We start from the raw sequence: 18,199 nt of genomic DNA on the forward strand, positions 1-18,199 counted from the left end.
GTGTGCGCAATATCAAGAAGCTTGCCACCTCCAGGGGGCGGGGCTTCGATTCGGCTCCGCCCACCCCTCCAGGTTGTCATAGTGATGCCGTTTCCACTGAGTCTCCGGATCCTAACAGCTGGAAGCTAAAAACAGGCTCCATGGAGTACACAGGGAGCAAATATATCGGGGAATATGTAGATGGGAGGTAAGGAGCTCATTTGATTCACTTGCTATACCTTGAATAGCTGTGACTGGAAAAAGACGGCTGTCTTTTTGCTTCTGCGAAACACCTTGTGCCAGGCACTTTCACAAACTTGTCAGAGTAATTTTCTCAAGGACCATATCTAATAAGCAGCAAAGCTGAGATGCATTCATTCCATATATACTTATATGTGTGTGTGCATTCACTGTGTGTGCGTGTGTGCGTGTTTGCTATCTGCCAGTTTTAGACATAGGAATAAGAATATTTAAAATGTCAAGATCCTTGCTCTTATGGAGTTTATAATCCAGTTGGAGATGTATTGTCAATAAACAAATAAGTGATAAAATAATTACAGATAGCGGTAAATGCTATGAGAGTAAACACGAAGATTGGGGAAGAGAGACTGTGGCTAATCTGAATCGAGACGGTCGCTTCCCTCCAGGAATTCACAATCTAGAGATTATTATAGAGGATTATATACACAAATCACTGTAGTGGACTAGTAGTAAAAAACAATTCAACAGTTTTTTTTTTCCTTCCTTCCCTTCCTTCCTTCCTTCCACCCTTCCTTCCTTTCTTCCTTCCCTCCTTCCTTTCTCCATTCCCTCCCTCCCTCCCTCCCTCCCTCCTTCCTTTCTCTCTCTCTCTCTCTCTCTCCCCACCCCCTCGTTTTTGTGGGGTTTTTTTGTTTGTTTCAGACAAGATCTCGCTCTGTTGCCCTGGCTGGAGTGCAGTGGCCTGTTCACTGCTTACTGCAGCCTCAACCCCCTAGACTCAAACAATCTTCCCGCCTCAGCCTCCCAAGTAGCTGGGACTGTGGGTGTGCACCACTACCCCAGCTAATTTTTCAATGCCTTTTGTAGAGATGGCGTCTTGCTATGTTGTCCAAGCTGGTCTCGTACTCCTGGGCTCAAGTAATCCTCTTGCATGAGCCACTGTGCCCAGCAATTCAACAATGTTGAGTGGCTACCAAGTACCAGGCCCTGGAATTGACTCTGGGCACAATCCCTGTCCTCAGAAAGTTCATTCAAACATGATGGGACAAGTAGACATAACTGATAACTGTGATTCAGTGTGGTAAGAGCTGTGGTAGAGAGAAGCAGAGGAAACACAGAGGTGGCCACTCTTTCTTGCCAGCCACCCTGGATGAAGAAAGTGGAATCTCTGTTTTTATAGCTGAGGAAACCAAGGCTGGACGACATGAAGTGGTTTGCCAAACCAGTGCTAGTTGTGGGGACTGTGAAACACTCCCACCTTGGGGCCCCGTATTCACAAGCTGGTGGAATTCCAGGCCATTTTGGATTAATAAGAAAGAGGGATCTGTGGTCTGGGCAGGGATAGGAGATAGATTCCTAGAGAAGGTGGTAGGAATGCTATGGGATGCTATCTCTAATCCTTACATCAGTCTTTCAAGGAAGATGTTATTATCTTTCCAGGTAAGAAAGGTGACCTTTACAGGGCTTGAGACACTTATCCTACTCAGCAGGTAAGTGGCAGAGATGCCTTGGTGTGTACCCTCTCTCACTACTCAGTGAGATAGTTCAGGCTGACCTTGCAAATAAAGGAACAGAAGTTAAGAGAAGCAAAATGACTTGCCCACCATTATGGATACACAGCTAGGAAGTAATGGAGTCAGGATTTGAACCCAATCCCCTGTACAAACCACATTCTTACTTTTCACAAGGCCCTGTTACAGTGAAGGTGGTAGAATTTTGGCAGATAGAGATGCGGTATTGGGCATTTTAGGCACAAGAAGTTGAGAAACTCCATTAATTTTCAATGGGCTATGTATGTGCGAGAGAGAAACACACAGACAAGGCAAAAGAAGGAAGGCTTTCAACCATTTGCCTTTGGCCTTCTGTGCATTTTCATTGGGTATGTCGAGTCAGCCATTTCCATGCTTTTGTCCCTAGGAATTTGGGTTTTGCTTGACGTTGTTTGGTACCTCTGTAACCACGAAAGGGATTTCCAGACCTAAACAGGGCTTCCCAACTTCCCATAACTAGCAAGAAGTCAGCAGTTTTTCACTTGTTATACTTCTTTTCATAAGTGGAACATGTTTTGTTCTGTATTGATTTTGTATTTTTAACAACAGTTAACTAGAGTTCTATTTGGGGCGTCTCAAATTTCAGCATGTAACGAGAGAGACAACATAGTAGAGGTAAAAAGGTTTCAGCATCAGACAGGTCTGGGCTCAAGTCTGCCACTTGCTTGTTGTACACTTAATTAACCATCCATACCTCAGTTTCCTCATCTGTAAAATGGGAAAGCAATGCACATTCAGCAGTAGTATTCCAAAGAATAAGTAATGATCATATATGGATGTTATTTACATACGGTAGGTACTTAATAGCTTTTTTTTAATTTAGGGAGGGGATATTTTCCTCTTGGCGTTTAAATGAATATAGTAACTTCTCTATATAGTAGGAAGTTGATATTTAACGTTTGGTTTAAAAAGTTTATGTAGACTCTCCACGGCTGATAGGAACATCAAATGGTACGACTGCTTTGGAAAAGTTTGGCAGTTTCTTAAAAAGTTAAACAGCCATTCCACTCATAAGTATTTACCCCAGAAATGAAAGTGTATATCTATACAAAGACATGTATACAAGTACTCATAGCAGCCTTATTTATAACAACCAAAACTATAAACAAACCCAAATGTCATCAACAGAGGAATGAAGAAACTAACTGTGATATATCCATTCACTGGAATACTATGGAGCAATAAAAAAGAGTGAACTACTGGTACACAGAACAACATGAATGAATCTCAAAAAATTATGTTAAGTGAAAGAAGCCAGACAGAAAAAGAGTAGATACTATATGATTCCATTTATGTAAAATTCTAGAAAATGCAAATCTATGGTGATAGAAGGTAGATTAGTAGTCACCTAGAGATGAGGATTGTGGGCAAGGGCAAAGAGGAAGTGTTATGGAAAGAAACTTTTGTGGGGAATAGATATGTTGTCTTGATTGTGATGATGGTTTCCCAGGTGATGTCAAAACGTATCAAATTGTACACTTTAAATATGTGGCTTATTGTATGTCAATTACACTTTAATAAATCTACTTTTAAAAAATCTTAAAAGAGACATGATTTCCCTGTACCACGTGTGAATATTTAAAAAATAAAAAGTTGACGTAGGATCTGTCTGACCTCAATATTATGGTTTCTTTGGAGTAGTTGCACAATTGAGTTCTAGATAACTCCACTCCAAAGCACCACAAGGTAAGTGCCAGAAGACACCTACAGACACAGGGGAGGAAGGGATGCCCATAGCATTTATGTAGCAACTACTGTGCTCTGGGTGGCTTTGCCTGCATTTTCTCTTCACAGGGACTCTTTGAGATAGATATCATTATCCTATTTTACAGATGGGAAAAGTAAGGCTGGGAGTAATTACATAACTTGCCCAAAGTCACCCAGTTAGCACTTGGCAAAGAAGGTATTAAAACCCAGGTCTATCAGGAGTCTCGCTCTGCCACCCAGGCTGGAGTGCAGTGGCCGGATCTCAGCTCACTGCAAGCTCCGCCTCCCGGGTTCACGCCATTCTCCTGCCTCAGCCTCCCGAGTAGCTGGGACTACAGGCGCCCGCCACCTCGCCCGGCTAGTTTTTTTTTGTATTTTTTAGTAGAGACGGGGTTTCACCGTGTCAGCCAGGATGGTCTCGATCTCCTGACCTCGTGATCCGCCCGTCTCGGCCTCCCAAAGTGCTGGGATTACAGGCTTGAGCCACCGCGCCCGGCCTTTTTTTTTTTTTTTTGAGACAGAGTCTAGCACTGTTGCCCAGGCTGGAGTGCCGTGGCTGGATCTCAGCTCACTGCAAGCTCGGCCTCCCGGGTTTACACCATTCTCCTGCCTCAGCCTCCCGAGTAGCTGGGACTACAGGTGCCCGCCACCTTGGCCGGCTAGTTTTTTGTATTTTTTAGTAGAGACGGGTTTTCACCGTGTTAGCCAGGATGGTCTCGATCTCCTGACCTCGTGACCCGCCTGTCTCGGCCTCCCAAAGTGCTGGGATTACAGGCTTGAGCCACCGCGGCCGGCCTGCCCATGTGCTTTCTACAATAGAGCTCTGCTGCTGGGGCCCTTCAGAGGACACATACAGTTGGAGCCATCCTTAAAGGCTTCATGGAAGAGATGATATTTGAAATGGGCCTTGAAGTTTGGGTAGGATTTAGGTGGTTGGGGATGCAAGGTGAAGAATGTTTCTAGGCGGAGGGATCAGCATGAGCAATAGCCAGAGGGCACGTATGGAGTAGAGCTGGCAGTTCAGTTTGGCAGGAGAGTGGGTTGTGCTCAGAGGAGTTATGCGAGGGGAAGCTGACAGGCGGTCTGTGCTCTGGCAAAGAAATTTCAATACTGTGCACAATTCTGGTGGCGGAGGAACCACTGATAGATCCTGGTAGGGCCAAGCATCAGGAAATAAAACTTATTTCATCTCTGTATCTCTCCTCATAATGCGTATGTGTGGTAGGGACTCAGTAAATGTTGGCAGAACGAATGAAGGAGATGATAGCTTTTGGGTGGTTTTTTTTTTTTTTGAGACAGGGTCTCACTCTGGAGTGCTCTGGCTGGAGTGCAGTGGTGCAGTCTTGGCTCTCTGCAACGTCCACCCCACTGGACTCAAGCAGTCCTCCCACCTCAGCCTCCCCAGTAGCTGGGACCACAGATATGCGCCACCATGCCCAGCTAATTGATAGGTATTTGAGATCTGGTAATCATATCCTTATTATGATTTGAAGTCTTCACTATAAAGTGGTTTTTTTTTCTTCTTTTTAACTTACTTTGAATTTAGAAGGTAGGCTTTTCACCTTGAATGAATTTTTTTAAATGGAAGAGAAGGAGGGAGAAAGGAAGGGAAAGAGAGAGAGAGGGAAGGAGAAAAAGAAGGAGGAGGAGAAGGAGAGAGAGGGAGAGGGAGGAGGGAAGCAGGAAAAGCGAAGATGGGGAGATCAGCTCAGAGCTCACTGCAGTTGTCCCAGTAAGAGGCGGCAGAGCCCTGGGCCAAGGCAGAAGCAGTGAAGCTGCAGGAAAGAGATAAATGTAGGAGAGGTTTGGGGATTTTACTGCCAGGAGTTGGCAGCTGATTGACTCCAGTCCTGTCCAGAGATGGCTTACAGCCCCAGCCCAGGGCCCAGCTCCCGGCCTTGAACCAGAGGATTCTGATATCATTCATGGAAATGGAGAACTCTAAGAAGGTACTGCTTAGGGGAGGAGGAGATGAGTTCTGTTTTAGGCGAGTAGGAGATGTCCGTGAGAGGTCTGAACAGTGATGTCCAGTTCGAGGTAAGAAAAGGGGTGGGGTCTAACCTCAGAGAAGGGTGTAGAACTTGCATAAGGAGATGGTGCTTAGAAATGACAGATGTGAGCTCAAGCAACGCATAGAGGAGGGAAGGAGAAGAGGAGTTCTCCCTTCCCCCCATGTCTTGCACTAGAATAAAAGTGAAATAGTTTTCAAGTTCCTGCTCTATGCTGGGCATTCTGCTGTAGTTTCACATCCATCATCTCACTCAATTATCTCAACAACTTTGTCATCCACTCTGTTCACTCACTGCTCTTTCTGTTTCCTTCATTCTTTACTCAGGAGAGGTTTATGAAGCACCTGCTTAGTGGTTCTAGGAGTTGAGGATACCAAGGTCTTCCTTTAAAGAAGCTTTAGTTAAATACAGGAGATAAGATATCTAATTACAAAACAAGATAGAAAGTGTTACGCATCCCAACAGAGGTAGTAGCAAAAGCCTAAAGAGGGTCAGAGTTAGGAGAGGAGCCTTTAGCTTGTTGGGAGGAATGGAGAAAGAAAGAATGAAAGCATATTTATTAAGTACTCACTATATGTCAGGCCCTTTACTAGGAAAACTATTATATGTTATCTGGATTAATTGCAGCCATTTCACCCATAAAGAACTGGACAGCCCAGTGCAATGGCTCACACCTGTAATCCCAACATTTTGGGAGGCTGAGGCAGGAGGATCACTTGAGCTCAGGAGTTCTAGATCAGCCTGGGCAACATAGGGAAACCCCGTCTCTACAAAAAAAAGAAAAAAAAATTAAATCAGCCGGGCATGGTGGGGCAGCCTGTGGTCCCAACTACTTGGGAGGCTGAGGTGGGAGGATCACTTGAGTTCAGGAGATTGAGGCTGCATTGAGCCATGATCACACCACCATACTCCAGCCTGGGAGATAGAATAAGAACTGGTCTTGGAAAAAAACAGAAAACAAAACAAAGAAGCTAGTCAACTGGTCAAGTTGGTGTCACTGCCTTGTTCTCCTGTATGAGCCTGTCTTCCTCCAGCACAGCACTTATCACACATTGTATAATTGCTCAATTGTGTCCCCCACTAGACTGTGAGCCCCCCAAGGACAGGGACTGCATTTGCCTTGATCACTGGTGAATCTGTGTTGTATTCAGCAGGTTAGACCATCAGCATAGTCCCTGATAAAATGTAGGTGCTCTGTAAATATCTGTTGGGAAGCAAAGAAGGAAGGGAGGGAAGGGAGGGAAGCACAAGCAAAGAGGTTTGGGAAAGTATCTGTATTAGTCTGTTCTCATGCTGCTGCAAGGACATAACCCAAGACTGGGTAATCTATAAAGGAAAGAGGCTTAATGGACTCACAGTTCCACATGGCTAGGGAAGGCCTCACCATCATGATGGAGGCAAAGGGGGAACAAAGGCACATCTTACATGGCAGCAGGCAAGAGAGCATGTTCAGGGGAATTGCCCTTTATAAAACCATCAGATCTCATGAGATTTGTTCACTTTCACGAAACAGCATGGGAAAAACCCACCCCCATGATTCAGTTACCTCCCACTGGGTCCCTCCCAGGACATGTGGGGATTATGGGAGCTACAATTCCAGATGAGATTTGGGCGGGGACACAGCCAAACAATGTCAGTATCCAAGATTATATATATGTGTGTGTGTGTGTGTATATATATATATAAAAAATGGTGGTAAGATTCAGGAAGCAGTGTGAACTCCAAGGTGAGAGTGAGCCTCTAGGTGAAGGGGAGAATGAACAGAGCAAACTGTATTCCCCTCTTTTCATTTTTGAGCTTTTGGGGAAAACAAAATAAAAATTTTGTTTTCAGCAGAGTACTGCTGGGATGGGAAGGATGAGAATGCTGAGAATGGGGTTCCTGCTCACTCTGTCGCCTGCCAGCTCTGACCCTCCAGCTGTCACATGGGGCTCAGTGATTTCCCTGTGTCTTTACAGGATGGAGGGCAAAGCCAAGTACATCCTCCCTACTGAAACAATATATGTTGGGGAAATGAAGGACGGTGTGTTTCATGGCGAAGGAACTCTGTACTTCCCCAGCGGGAGCCAATATGATGCTGTTTGGGAAAATGGATTGGCCATAAAGGTGATCAGCCAGGGGGGCGGGTGCTGTGGAGGAGAGATCCTCGGGCAAGAAGAGCCTCACCCTGTGGCGCCCCATCTACCCTGTCTGGTGCCTACCTTCTTCCATTCCCTCTTCTCTTTGTTTCTCCCCCTCTCCCCCGACTTTTTATTTTTATTTATTTATTTATTTATTTATTTATTTATTTATTTATTTATTTTTGAGATGGAGTCTCACTCTGTCGCCAGGCTGGTGTGCAGTGGCACAATGCTCACTGCAACCTCCGCCTCCTGAGTTCAAGCGATTCTCCTGCCTCAGCCTCTCAAGTAGCTGGGACTACATGTGTGCGCCACCACACCCAGCTAATTTTTGTATTTTTAGTAGAGACAGGGTTTCACCATGTTTGCCAGGATGGTCTCAATCTCTTGACCTTGTGATCCACCCGCTTCAGCCTCCCAAAGTGCTGGGATTACAGGTGCGAGCCACTGCACCCACCTGGCATTTTTTTTTTTAACGAGTCTCACTCTGTTACCCAGGCTGGAGTGCAGTGGTGTAATCTCAGCTCACCACAATCTCTGCCTCCTGGGTTCAAGCTATTCTCTTGCCTAGGCCTCCTGAGTAGCTAGGATTACAGGTGTGTGCCAGCATGCCCGGCTAATTTCTCCCTGCTTCTGGATCTCCCAGTGCCCTAGAATCCTCTCCTTCTAGATCTGGAAGGATTTGTGGAGAGGCTATGATGAATTTGCATCTGCTATGCCACTTACTGCCTGATCTTGGGCCCATGACTTCACCTCCCTGAGAGTTCTTCACCTATCAACTCGGGACAGTAGTTGCATTAGTTATCTATTGGTACTATAACAGGTTACCACAAATTTAGTCTGAAATCAGCACAAATGTATTATCTTACAGTTCTGGAGCTCAGAAGTCTGAAATAGGTCAGCAAGCCTGCATTCTGTCCAGAGGCTCTGTGGGAAAACCTGTTTCTTTGCCTTTTCCAGCTTCTAGAGGCTGCCTGCATTCCTTGGCTCATGGCCATGCATCACTCCAACCTCTGCTTTCATCATCACATCACCCTTCATCCCTTTGCTTTCATCATCTCGTCTTCTCTCACCCTGGCCTTACTATTTCCCTCTCATAGGAACCTTGCAATTATATTTGGCATACCCAGATAATCCAAATAATCTTCCCATTTCAGGATCCTTCATTTAATTGCATCTGCAAAATATCTCTTGCCATGTAAGGTAGCATATTCACAGGTTGCAGCAGACAGGGACATCTTTGGGGGACCATTATTCAGCCTACCACAATAGTACAAGACACCTCCTAGGATGATCATAAGAGTAAATGAGGCAATATATATATATATATGAACACTTTGCTAAGTTCCCAGCATACAGGAGGCACTCAATAAGTGTTAGCTCTTACTACCACCATCACTGCTACTATCATTATAACCTACCTAATCCAAGGATTCTTACCCTGGTATTTGTGGGTCATGAATAGAATTCAGGGAGTTACTGAAACCTCTTGATTTATATACAGAAGTTTCTGTGTAAAGGGGACTAAGTTTTTCTCCAGGAAAAGCATCTATAGCTTTCATCAGTTTCACTAAGAGCGTGTTGGGGCCTGACTCATGACCTAAAAAATGTTAAGATTTCTTAACCTTGTTTTATAGCTTGGAGAATCTAAGCCTCAGGAAGGGGATGTGACTTACCCGAGGTCACACAGTGAATTAATAGTATCATTGGAATTTCCACCCGTGTTTCCTGATGCCCAGGCCAATGCAATTTCTACATCCTGAGGCTTCCTTTAGCAGTAAGGCAGCAAAGGCAGAACATACGTGTTTGGACAAAGGGCCATGGCTGATGGCTCTGACCTTTCCAGCTATAATAATAATAAAAGAAGAATAACATTTATTGAGTGCTTACTTTGTGTCAGTGTGTCAGTCAGGGTTCTTCAGAGACACAAAACCAATAGGATATACAGAGATGTATGGAAAGAGATTTACATTAGGGATTGGCTCACAAGATTATGGAGGCTAAGAAGTCTCCCAGTCTTCCCTCTGCAACCTGGAGGCCCAGGAAAGCTGTTAGTGTAGTTCCAGTCCAAACCCAAGGGCCTCAACCAGGGGGGTCAATGGAGTAAGTCCCAGTCAGAGTTCAAAGGCCCGAGAACCGGGAATGCTGATGTCCAAGGGCAAAGAAGATGGATGTCCCAGCACAAGCAGAGAGAGCAAACTGATGCTCCCTCTGCCTTTTTGTTCTATCCAGGCCCTCAACGGATTGTATCATGCCCACCCACTTTAGTGAGGGTAGAACTTCTTTGCTCAGTCCACCGATTAAAATGTGAATTGCTTCTAGAAATGCCCTCATGGACACACCCAGAAATGTTTTACCAGCTATCTAGGCATCCCTTTCCCTTAACCTAGTCAAGTTGTCTCACCAAATCAACCATCACAGCCAGGCACTGTGCTAAATGCTTCACGTGTGCTATCTCATTGAATTTTCAATCAACCCTATTTCATGTATACCATCATTAACTTAATTTTACAAATGAAGAAATGAAGGGCCAGAGAGAGTGGGTCATCTGCCCAAGTTCATCTGCCCAAGTTCATCTGCCAAAGTGAGTTCACCTACTTTGAGTGGCAGGGACAGGGCTCAGCACTTATACCCATTCCCTCTCATCATCACAACCATAATAATTGTGATCGTTACCACTTCTTTACTGTAGCCATCAGAAAGCCCCCCACTTCCCTTGACATCTGAACCTCTTGGCCAAAAGCCTTCAGCTTCCTCAGATGCACATGTGCGCTCCTTGTCTTCCAGGGCACATACACCTTTGCAGACGGGCTGCGCTATGATGAGAAGAACTGGCATTACTGCGACGGCTATGATCGGAGGTTTTACACAGAAATCCTCAATGGCCTGAAGCCTGCAGGTACCCAGGCACCCACCCTTTCCTTGATACCCCAAACTGAGAGGCAAACTAAGACGGTTTCAGATAAGTGCACTGTGGCCTAATGAAGTAACTTAAAGGGGAAGAGGAACTGAGCAGCTGCAGAAGAATACAAAAGAGCCAGGTCCTGGAGCCAGGAAGGCCAGTCCTCATATCTCAACTCCACTATGCTAGTCAGAGGACCATGGGCAAGGGGCTTTACCCACTGTGCCTCAGTTTCTTCCCTTCAAAATGGAGTCAATCGGCTGGGCGCAGCAGCTCATGCCTGTAATTCCAGCACTTTGGGAGGCCAAGGCAGGTGGATCACTTGAGGTCAGGACTTCCAGACCATCCTGGCCAACATGGTGAATCCCCGTCTCTACTAAAAATACAAAAATTAGCCGGGTGTGGTGGTGTGCCTGTAATCCCAGCTACTCCGGAGGCTGAGGCATGAGAATCGTTTGAACTCAGAAGGTGGAGGTTGTAGTGAGCTGAGATCACGCCACTGCACTCCAGCCTGGGCGACAGAGTGAGACTGTGGTCTCAGGAGGAAAAAAAAAAAAAAAAAAAAAAAGATCAAAATGGGATCAATAGCATAATCTACCTCCCAAGATTGTTGTAAATAAGATAATTCATGTCAGGTGTTTAGAACAGTGCCTTGAATGCATGTGGGTGCACAGTACATGTCAGCTGTTCTTATTTGTAGTACCTCCTATAACACTAAAATTTTGTAAATATTTTAAGAAGAAAGAGTTAAGGGCAAAAGCAGTACTGACAGAGCATGTGCTTTGTGTATCAGGTGCTGAGGGAGGCTGTCTGTAATCCCTGTCTCCCTAATGTCCAGATGATCCTGCCCAGTCAGCCTTCCTAGTCCCATGTCACTCCAAGTTGAGGCTGTGGAGTTCAGACATGGTTCCCTGTGGCAGAGATCACACTGGAGGCCCAGACTTCCTCTCTGAGGTCCTCTGTATCATGCTCCCTCCCTGCCAAAACCGTGTTTCATCACGGACAGCTACATTTGGACTACAAGTCTGGATTCAGAGAATGGCACCTTAAAAGGCTCATCTGAGTGTTTTTGAGATGTGTTCCAGGTCAGATGAGCCTCAAGACGGGGGTAGGGGAGGGATAGCATTAGGAGAAATACCTAATGTCGATGGCAAGTTGATGGGTGTAGCAAACCACCATGGCACGTGTATACCTATGTAACAAACCTGCACATTCTGCACATGCACCCCAGAACTTAAAGTATAATAAAAAATAAATAAATAATTAAAAAATTTTAAAAAGAAGAGTGTAGTTTTTGGCACAGCAGAGATAATATATCCAAAATGACAGATGGAGAAACAACTCTGTATACTATAAAAGCAATCCCAACTTAGGTTATGAGAGACCATGAGCTGTGGTTGATAGAGCATGGAGCCAGAAATTATGGGTTTGAGTCCTAGCATTTCCTGTCTATAGCTACATGAGACTGCACAAGTCAACCTCCATCAGGGCAGAAGCCTTCAGGAAGCACCCAGGCCCTGGAATCAGGCTGACCTGAGCTCAAACCCCCATCTCCTTCCCTTCCCAGCTTCATGACCTTGGATCAGTTAGTTGACCGGGTGAGCCGCCTTCTCTCCCTTTGCCCTCCTGACACTTACTCTGCTATTTTCCTCCTATCCCCAGGCTTCTTTGCTAGTGCCTCCTCAACTTCACCCCACCCCCAGTTATTCATGCTGAGGTTCCTGGGGCTCTCTGGCTTAGGCACTTTCTGTTATCATTCTATATGCTTTTCCTGAACAAGTTGATATACTTCTAAGCCTTCAACTACCATCAGCTTCTAAATTGAAATCAGAATCCCTGAGCCTAAGATCCCTGCATCAAGCTTGACTGACACCTATCTTGGTCATTCCCCAAATTGTCTGCACTGAATTCATTGTCACCCCCACTGTGATGGCTGCCTCACTGAATGTCATGCCCATCCACCTAGGTAAGCCTAATCCTCCCTTCCCCTGTCCCCTAAGTGCAATAGTCCTATGGATTTTACCTCTGAAATATATTCTTTCATTTGTTTAGTCGACAAATATTTACTGAGTATTTCCATGTGCCAGGCAGCATTTTCTTCATCCTCTTTGCCACTGCCCTGTTCCAGCCCTCCATCATCTCTCCCCTTGATGACCTGACTTCCAGAGATCCCCACTTGGCCATTCTTGAGGTCATTCTCCTTTCTGCAGCAGTCACTTCCATCTTTTTTTTTTTTTTTTTTTTTTTTTTTTTTTTTTTTTGAGACAGAGTCTTGCTCTGTTGCCCATGCTAGAGTGCAGTGGTGTGATCATAACTCACTGTAACTTTGAACTCCTGGGCTCAGGCGATCCTCCTGCCAAGTGATCTGGTCTTCTAAGTAGCTGGGACTACAGACATGCGCCACCACTGCTGGTTAATTTTTTTTTTTTTAAGTTTCTTGTAGAGATGGGTCTTGCCATGTTGCCCAGGCTCATCTAGAACTCCTGGCCTCAAGCTACCCTCCCTCCTTAACTTGGGATTACAGGCGTGAGCCACCATGCCCAGCCACTTACATCTTTTAAAGTGTGAATCTGATTGCCCCCATCCCCCAACCCTTGAGTGCTCCCTATACCCTCAAGATAAGGTTTCAAATTCTCAGAAACAGTGACATTCTCTGGCTGCTGCTCATGTCCCAGCCCCTTCCTGGGCTACCCACTCTTCTTGGTTTTTCTCTCTCCCTTCTTGCCATACTTGCTTTCTCTCTATTTCTCTAGGAGACCACACTTTTCCACCATTCTCTCTGCCTGGAATACTTTAACCCTCTTACTTCACCCAAATAACTCCTTCCCGTCCTTCACGTCTCAGCTCAATGTCCTGAAGCTGGGACCCCCTTCCCTGAATTCCCACACTAGGTAAGGTCTCCCTGTGGCATATCACAGAGCAGCCATGATCTCCCCCCAGGGCTTGGATCTTGAGTGTTCAGCTCCTCTTCCCAAGCTGTCAGCAACATGAAGGCAGGGCCCTAGCACATTGTCTGCCATACAGTGGGTACTCGTTAAAGAGTTATTGTCAAACAGGGATAATGATATCGACATCACAGTGCAGGGTGAAGTATGTGCTTAGGGGAGTTAAGGCAATGACATTAAGAAACATTTCCTAAGCTCCTACTGTATGTCAGACACTGGCTGGCCCCAGGGAGACTAGAGCTGAGAGGACATCGTCTCTCCCTTCAAAGAGCTGCCAGTCTAGCTGCAGCTTGAGACCCTTGCAAATCACTCCTCCCCAATTACTAATGATGGGAGGCCTGGACTTTGCCATGGGCTTTTTACCCCAATTAAGGCTGTAGGCAAAAAGCCCTCAGCCTTAGGCCTCAGCTCTCACACAGTGGCTGGTTTTGCTAAAGCTGAGTCTCTGCCAGTCTCATGGTGGTTTTTCCCAAACCTGCCTGGCTCTTCCCTTCTTCTCCAGTGACCCTCAGCAGAGAAGCTTGATTCTAAGTAGCTACTTCCTTCCCTTGTTGCTCCACACTTTGCCTCTTGGGGCTGGCATTGTTAGGGTAACTCGCCCTGCCTGCAAGGCAGGGTGAGGGTTAAAAGTGCCCCACAACCTCTTTGAGCATCTGTGAAGTAGGCATTGGCATGACGTTTCAGTGAGAATGGCTGTAAAGTGCCTGACGTGGAGTAAGTGCTCGGCAATCATTAGCCAGTACACACGGGGTTAGGGTTAGGGTCAGGGTCAATGTCAGGGTTAGTGTTAGGTATGTCATTAAGCAACACAAGAGTGCCTACTGTGTGCAAGACACTGATTTGTGGAAATGGTGCTGTGTGCTCAGTGGGCATCCAGCTCTCAGTCTAGAGAACAAGGAATTATAGGAACTATAGTTAGAAGGAACCTGAGAAGTTATTTATTCCAACCTCTCCCTTTACTTGAGCCATGGCTTTTCAAGATACACACACATAGGGTGCGTGACCTAAAAGGTGCACTCGATCTTCTTTCCCTCCCAGAGGTCTCAGTGTCCCTGGTCCTGTGGCTGCACCTCAGCTCCCTCCTCCCCTGATGTTGGCAGCTGAACATACAGGTTCCAGAGTTAGACTGCTTCCTAGCTGGATAACCTTGGGAATGTTACTTTAACTTCTCTGAGCCTCAGTTTTCTTATCTGTAAAACTGAGCCACAGAGTTGCTCTCAGGATTAAATAAAATAGGAGCACAATGCCTGGCACATAATAAACATTGAATAAGTGGCAGCCACCTGGTAATTTTGGCGAAAGTCAAGGTTCTCCACCACCTGCCCCTTGTCCACCTGATCCATTTCTTTCCTGCTGTTCTCCTTCACACGTCCTCTGCTCTACAAGGTTTCGAGAGGAGGGCCTAAGGACCCATGCCTCTGGCCTCTGCCCACGCCTTGAATGCCACCCCTCTTCTAGACCTGATGCTCTCCCATCTGTTTGCCAACTCTGACTTATCCTCAGGGTCTGTCTGACTTCAGAACCTGTGCCCTTTTTCATGGTATCCCAAGAAATGGAAAAGGATAGGGTCAAACAAAGAAGACAGAGGGTCTAGTTCCCAAGACCCTGTTCCCAAGAGCCATTTTCAGAAAGTTCCTTTGGGGCACTGTTTCTGCTGGGTTTGCTTCTTGCCCTGAGTAGGGGTTATTTAGTTCAACAGTGGAGCCAGATAGTCACATGAGCCACCAGCCACAAGTAGACCTTATGGGAACACTGGGTTTAGATTTGGCCTTGATGGTGAACTAATTGCCCATTATGTTCTTTCAAGGTATGGCTCAACTCACCAATATGGACCCACCTAGAAAAATACCCAAGGGCTATTACGATTGTGGAGACGGCTTCTATAACCCCATCACGAGGGTAATCAAGGACTACAGGAACCGCTTTCTGAGAAACGCAGGTAGGTTTCTTTCGACACTGCAACTCTTTTTCTCTTCATCCACATATAAGTATGTGCATCTGTATGTACAAATGTATGCACACACTTGATGAGAAAAAAGCTTTTGCTGATGAAAGACAAAAATTGATTACCTGGATGTTTTATCTTGTGGACTTCTCATGGCAAATCTGTACATAGTACTAGAGGGAGGTAAAAGGACATTCGTGGTCTAGCTGTGATGGCACATAAATGTCGCACTGAAAGGATTAAGGTACTTATTTTTGCATGCATTCCTTCGATTTTAATGGGCACCTACTATATGCTAGACAGTGTGCTTGGTGTTGGGGAAAAAGCAGAGCAAAGCTGGACACAGCCCCCCTTCCTTGTGGAGCTTGCATTCTAAAGGTGGCAGCGTAGTACTAGAAACAGTTAATTGCATCATGGAACAAACACAATGAAGGGCAAAACATGGTCCTGCAGGGAAGGGAAAGTAGGGGCCCCAGAGAGGTGGGACAGATGCTGTGGGAGCACAAAGAAGGGGTATCAAATCCCGAAGTGGTAAGTCAGAGGTTTCAAGGAGGAAATGACTTCTAAGCTAAGACCTGAAGAATAACTGGGATTTGACCACAAGGCTTGGGGACAGGGTTTCCCATCAAGAGGAAATGGGACAGGCAACAACCTAGAGGGGAGTGATCCCTTGAGGTCCAAGAAGGTTGGTTCATCTTTTAGTCAGGGGAGTAGGTACCTTGGAGGATCCAGAACCTCAGTTTGGTGAGTCAACACAAGGCTGATCAGACTGAGAAGAACCCATTTGCAGTGACCACACTCACAGGAGATCAATACACAAATAATAGGAACATTTTCCTTTAATGCAGTGATTCCTAACCTTACCCTTTTCTGAAGTCACACTCCCGCTAGGAGTATCAAAAGATATGGACCCTCTTGCTAGAAAAATGTCCATGCATGCACACACACAAGCACACATGTGCACACATGTGCCCACACGCACGCACGCACACACACACACACACACACACACATTTTGCAGATAGCCTTAAGGGATGAATGGTCCCTCTAAAGACCCAGATCAAGAAACCTTGCTCTATAATGAGAAAGAAACTTCCAGGTAGACCAGACCATCTGTGCTGGTAGATGACAGCATCATCTTCCTATAGGGAAATTTACTCAGTAAGTCAGTGATGACCAGAAAGCTGCCTTGTGGGGCTAGAATAAGAGCAAGGAGAATTGTCAGCTGATCCTATGACTGGAATCCTGGAGCTAAGACACCCCTAACCCATTGGATGCTACTGGAGGAACATGGTAAATGCTCACACTCCAAGTCCCCCGGCTCACATTTCTTCAATGACTTCCCTTTTCCATTTGCACAATGCACTACTCTGTAGCATGCTAACTCTGCTGGGTGCTAATACATTTACCATGAAGTTTCTTAGTCAAATAAGATAGGGAGATATTGCCCTAAACAATGCTAACCAGGCTTATTTACTGCAGAACTTCTCAGGGCCTTTAATATGCTAATATACTTTGTACTTTTCCTTCATGGCACTTATTTCAACATAATTAAATGTAATTATTTGCTTAATATCGATCTCTCCCACTAGACTGTAAGATCCGTGTGAGAAGGAACTCTGTATTATCTTGTGTCAGTAAGAGTTCAGTCAGAAAAATGGAAAGAGGCCTGGCGTTGTGGCTCACGCTTGTAATCCCAACACTTTGGGACACCAAGGTGGGCAGATCACAAGGTCAGGAGTTCGAGACCACCTGGCCAACATAGTGAAACACCATCTTTACTAAAAATACAAAAAATTAGCTGGGCATGGTGGCGGGTGCCTGTAATCCCAGCTATTCAGGAGCCTGAGGCAGGAGAATTGCTTGAACCTGGGAGGCGGAGGTTGCAGTGAGCCAAGATCGCACCACTCCACTCCAGCCTGGGTGACAGTGTGAGAATCTGTCTCAAAAAAAAAAAAAAAAAGAAAAAAGAAAAATGGAAAGAATTTAATATCAGGAAATTGGTGGCTACCAGGGAACTGGAAAAGCAAAGGAAGACATTGAGGTAACAGAGAAAGTAACTGCAGGATGCAGGTACCCCCTCAAGGACTGGGGACAATAGTAAAAGATTAGGTTGTGAGAACCTAGAAGGTCAACAGAGGGACCCCCAGGACCTGCAACCCAGACCCCTGAGCAGAGGCCAGCTGGGGTTGGCTCCTGGGAGCTCAGAGCAGGGCTCCTGCAGAGTTGGGACCCAAACCTCTGGTGGGACAGCACTGCCCAGTGGAGCCTCTGAAGAGAGAAATGAAGCTGATTCTAGGAGTGTGGAAAAAACCAGAAACTGGAAGTGAAATGACACTGCTGCGATGACACTGGCATGAACAACAAAGACAACAGAAAGGAGGGTGTCTTTGTCTGCCTGACAGCCCCTAACAAGGAGCTGGCTGGCAAAACTAATGTAATTCAAACAGTTCCAGTCCCACCGTTGCCAAGTTAAGTATAGAAGGGTCAGTTTGGAGCTGAGAGTCAGTGCCTTCTTTTTTTTAATTTTGAGATGGAGTTTCACTCTTGTTGCCCAGTCAGGAGTACAATGACACGATCTTGGCTCCCTGCAACCTCCGCCTCCCAGGTTCAAGTGATTCTCCTGCCTCAGCCTCCCAAGTAGCTGGGATTACAGGCACCCACCACCATGCCCAGCTAACACCTGAGATCAGGAGTTCAAGACCAGTCTAGCCAACATGGTTAAACCCCATCTCTACTAAAAATACAAAAATTAGCTGGGCATGGTGGTGCATGCCTGTAATCCCAACTACTCAGGAGGCTGAGGCAAGAGAATTGTTTGAACCCAGGAGGCAGAGGTTG

The 18,199-nt window shown here is 45.9% G+C and overlaps 1 protein-coding gene across 2 annotated transcripts in view; it reads left to right on the forward strand.

Moving 5' to 3' along the window:
- Nucleotides 1-59: 59 nt before the first annotated feature.
- MORN5 (MORN repeat containing 5) overlaps nucleotides 60-18,199 on the forward strand; it is a 39,394-nt gene continuing 21,254 nt past the window's right edge. Inside the window, exons 1-4 of one of the 2 annotated variants that reach the window (XM_007968179.3) lie at nucleotides 60-187; nucleotides 7,405-7,552; nucleotides 10,354-10,465; nucleotides 15,221-15,352. In XM_007968179.3, the coding sequence (XP_007966370.3) occupies nucleotides 141-187; nucleotides 7,405-7,552; nucleotides 10,354-10,465; nucleotides 15,221-15,352 (439 nt within the window). In that variant the 5' untranslated portion in view covers nucleotides 60-140. Of the gene's footprint in view, nucleotides 188-7,404; nucleotides 7,553-10,353; nucleotides 10,466-15,220; nucleotides 17,086-18,199 lie in introns of those variants that run through there. The other variant, XM_007968178.3, reaches the window with a different exon arrangement.

The sequence above is a fragment of the Chlorocebus sabaeus genome, chromosome 12 (assembly GCF_047675955.1).
Source record: "Chlorocebus sabaeus isolate Y175 chromosome 12, mChlSab1.0.hap1, whole genome shotgun sequence".
Classification (NCBI taxonomy): domain Eukaryota; kingdom Metazoa; phylum Chordata; class Mammalia; order Primates; family Cercopithecidae; genus Chlorocebus; species Chlorocebus sabaeus.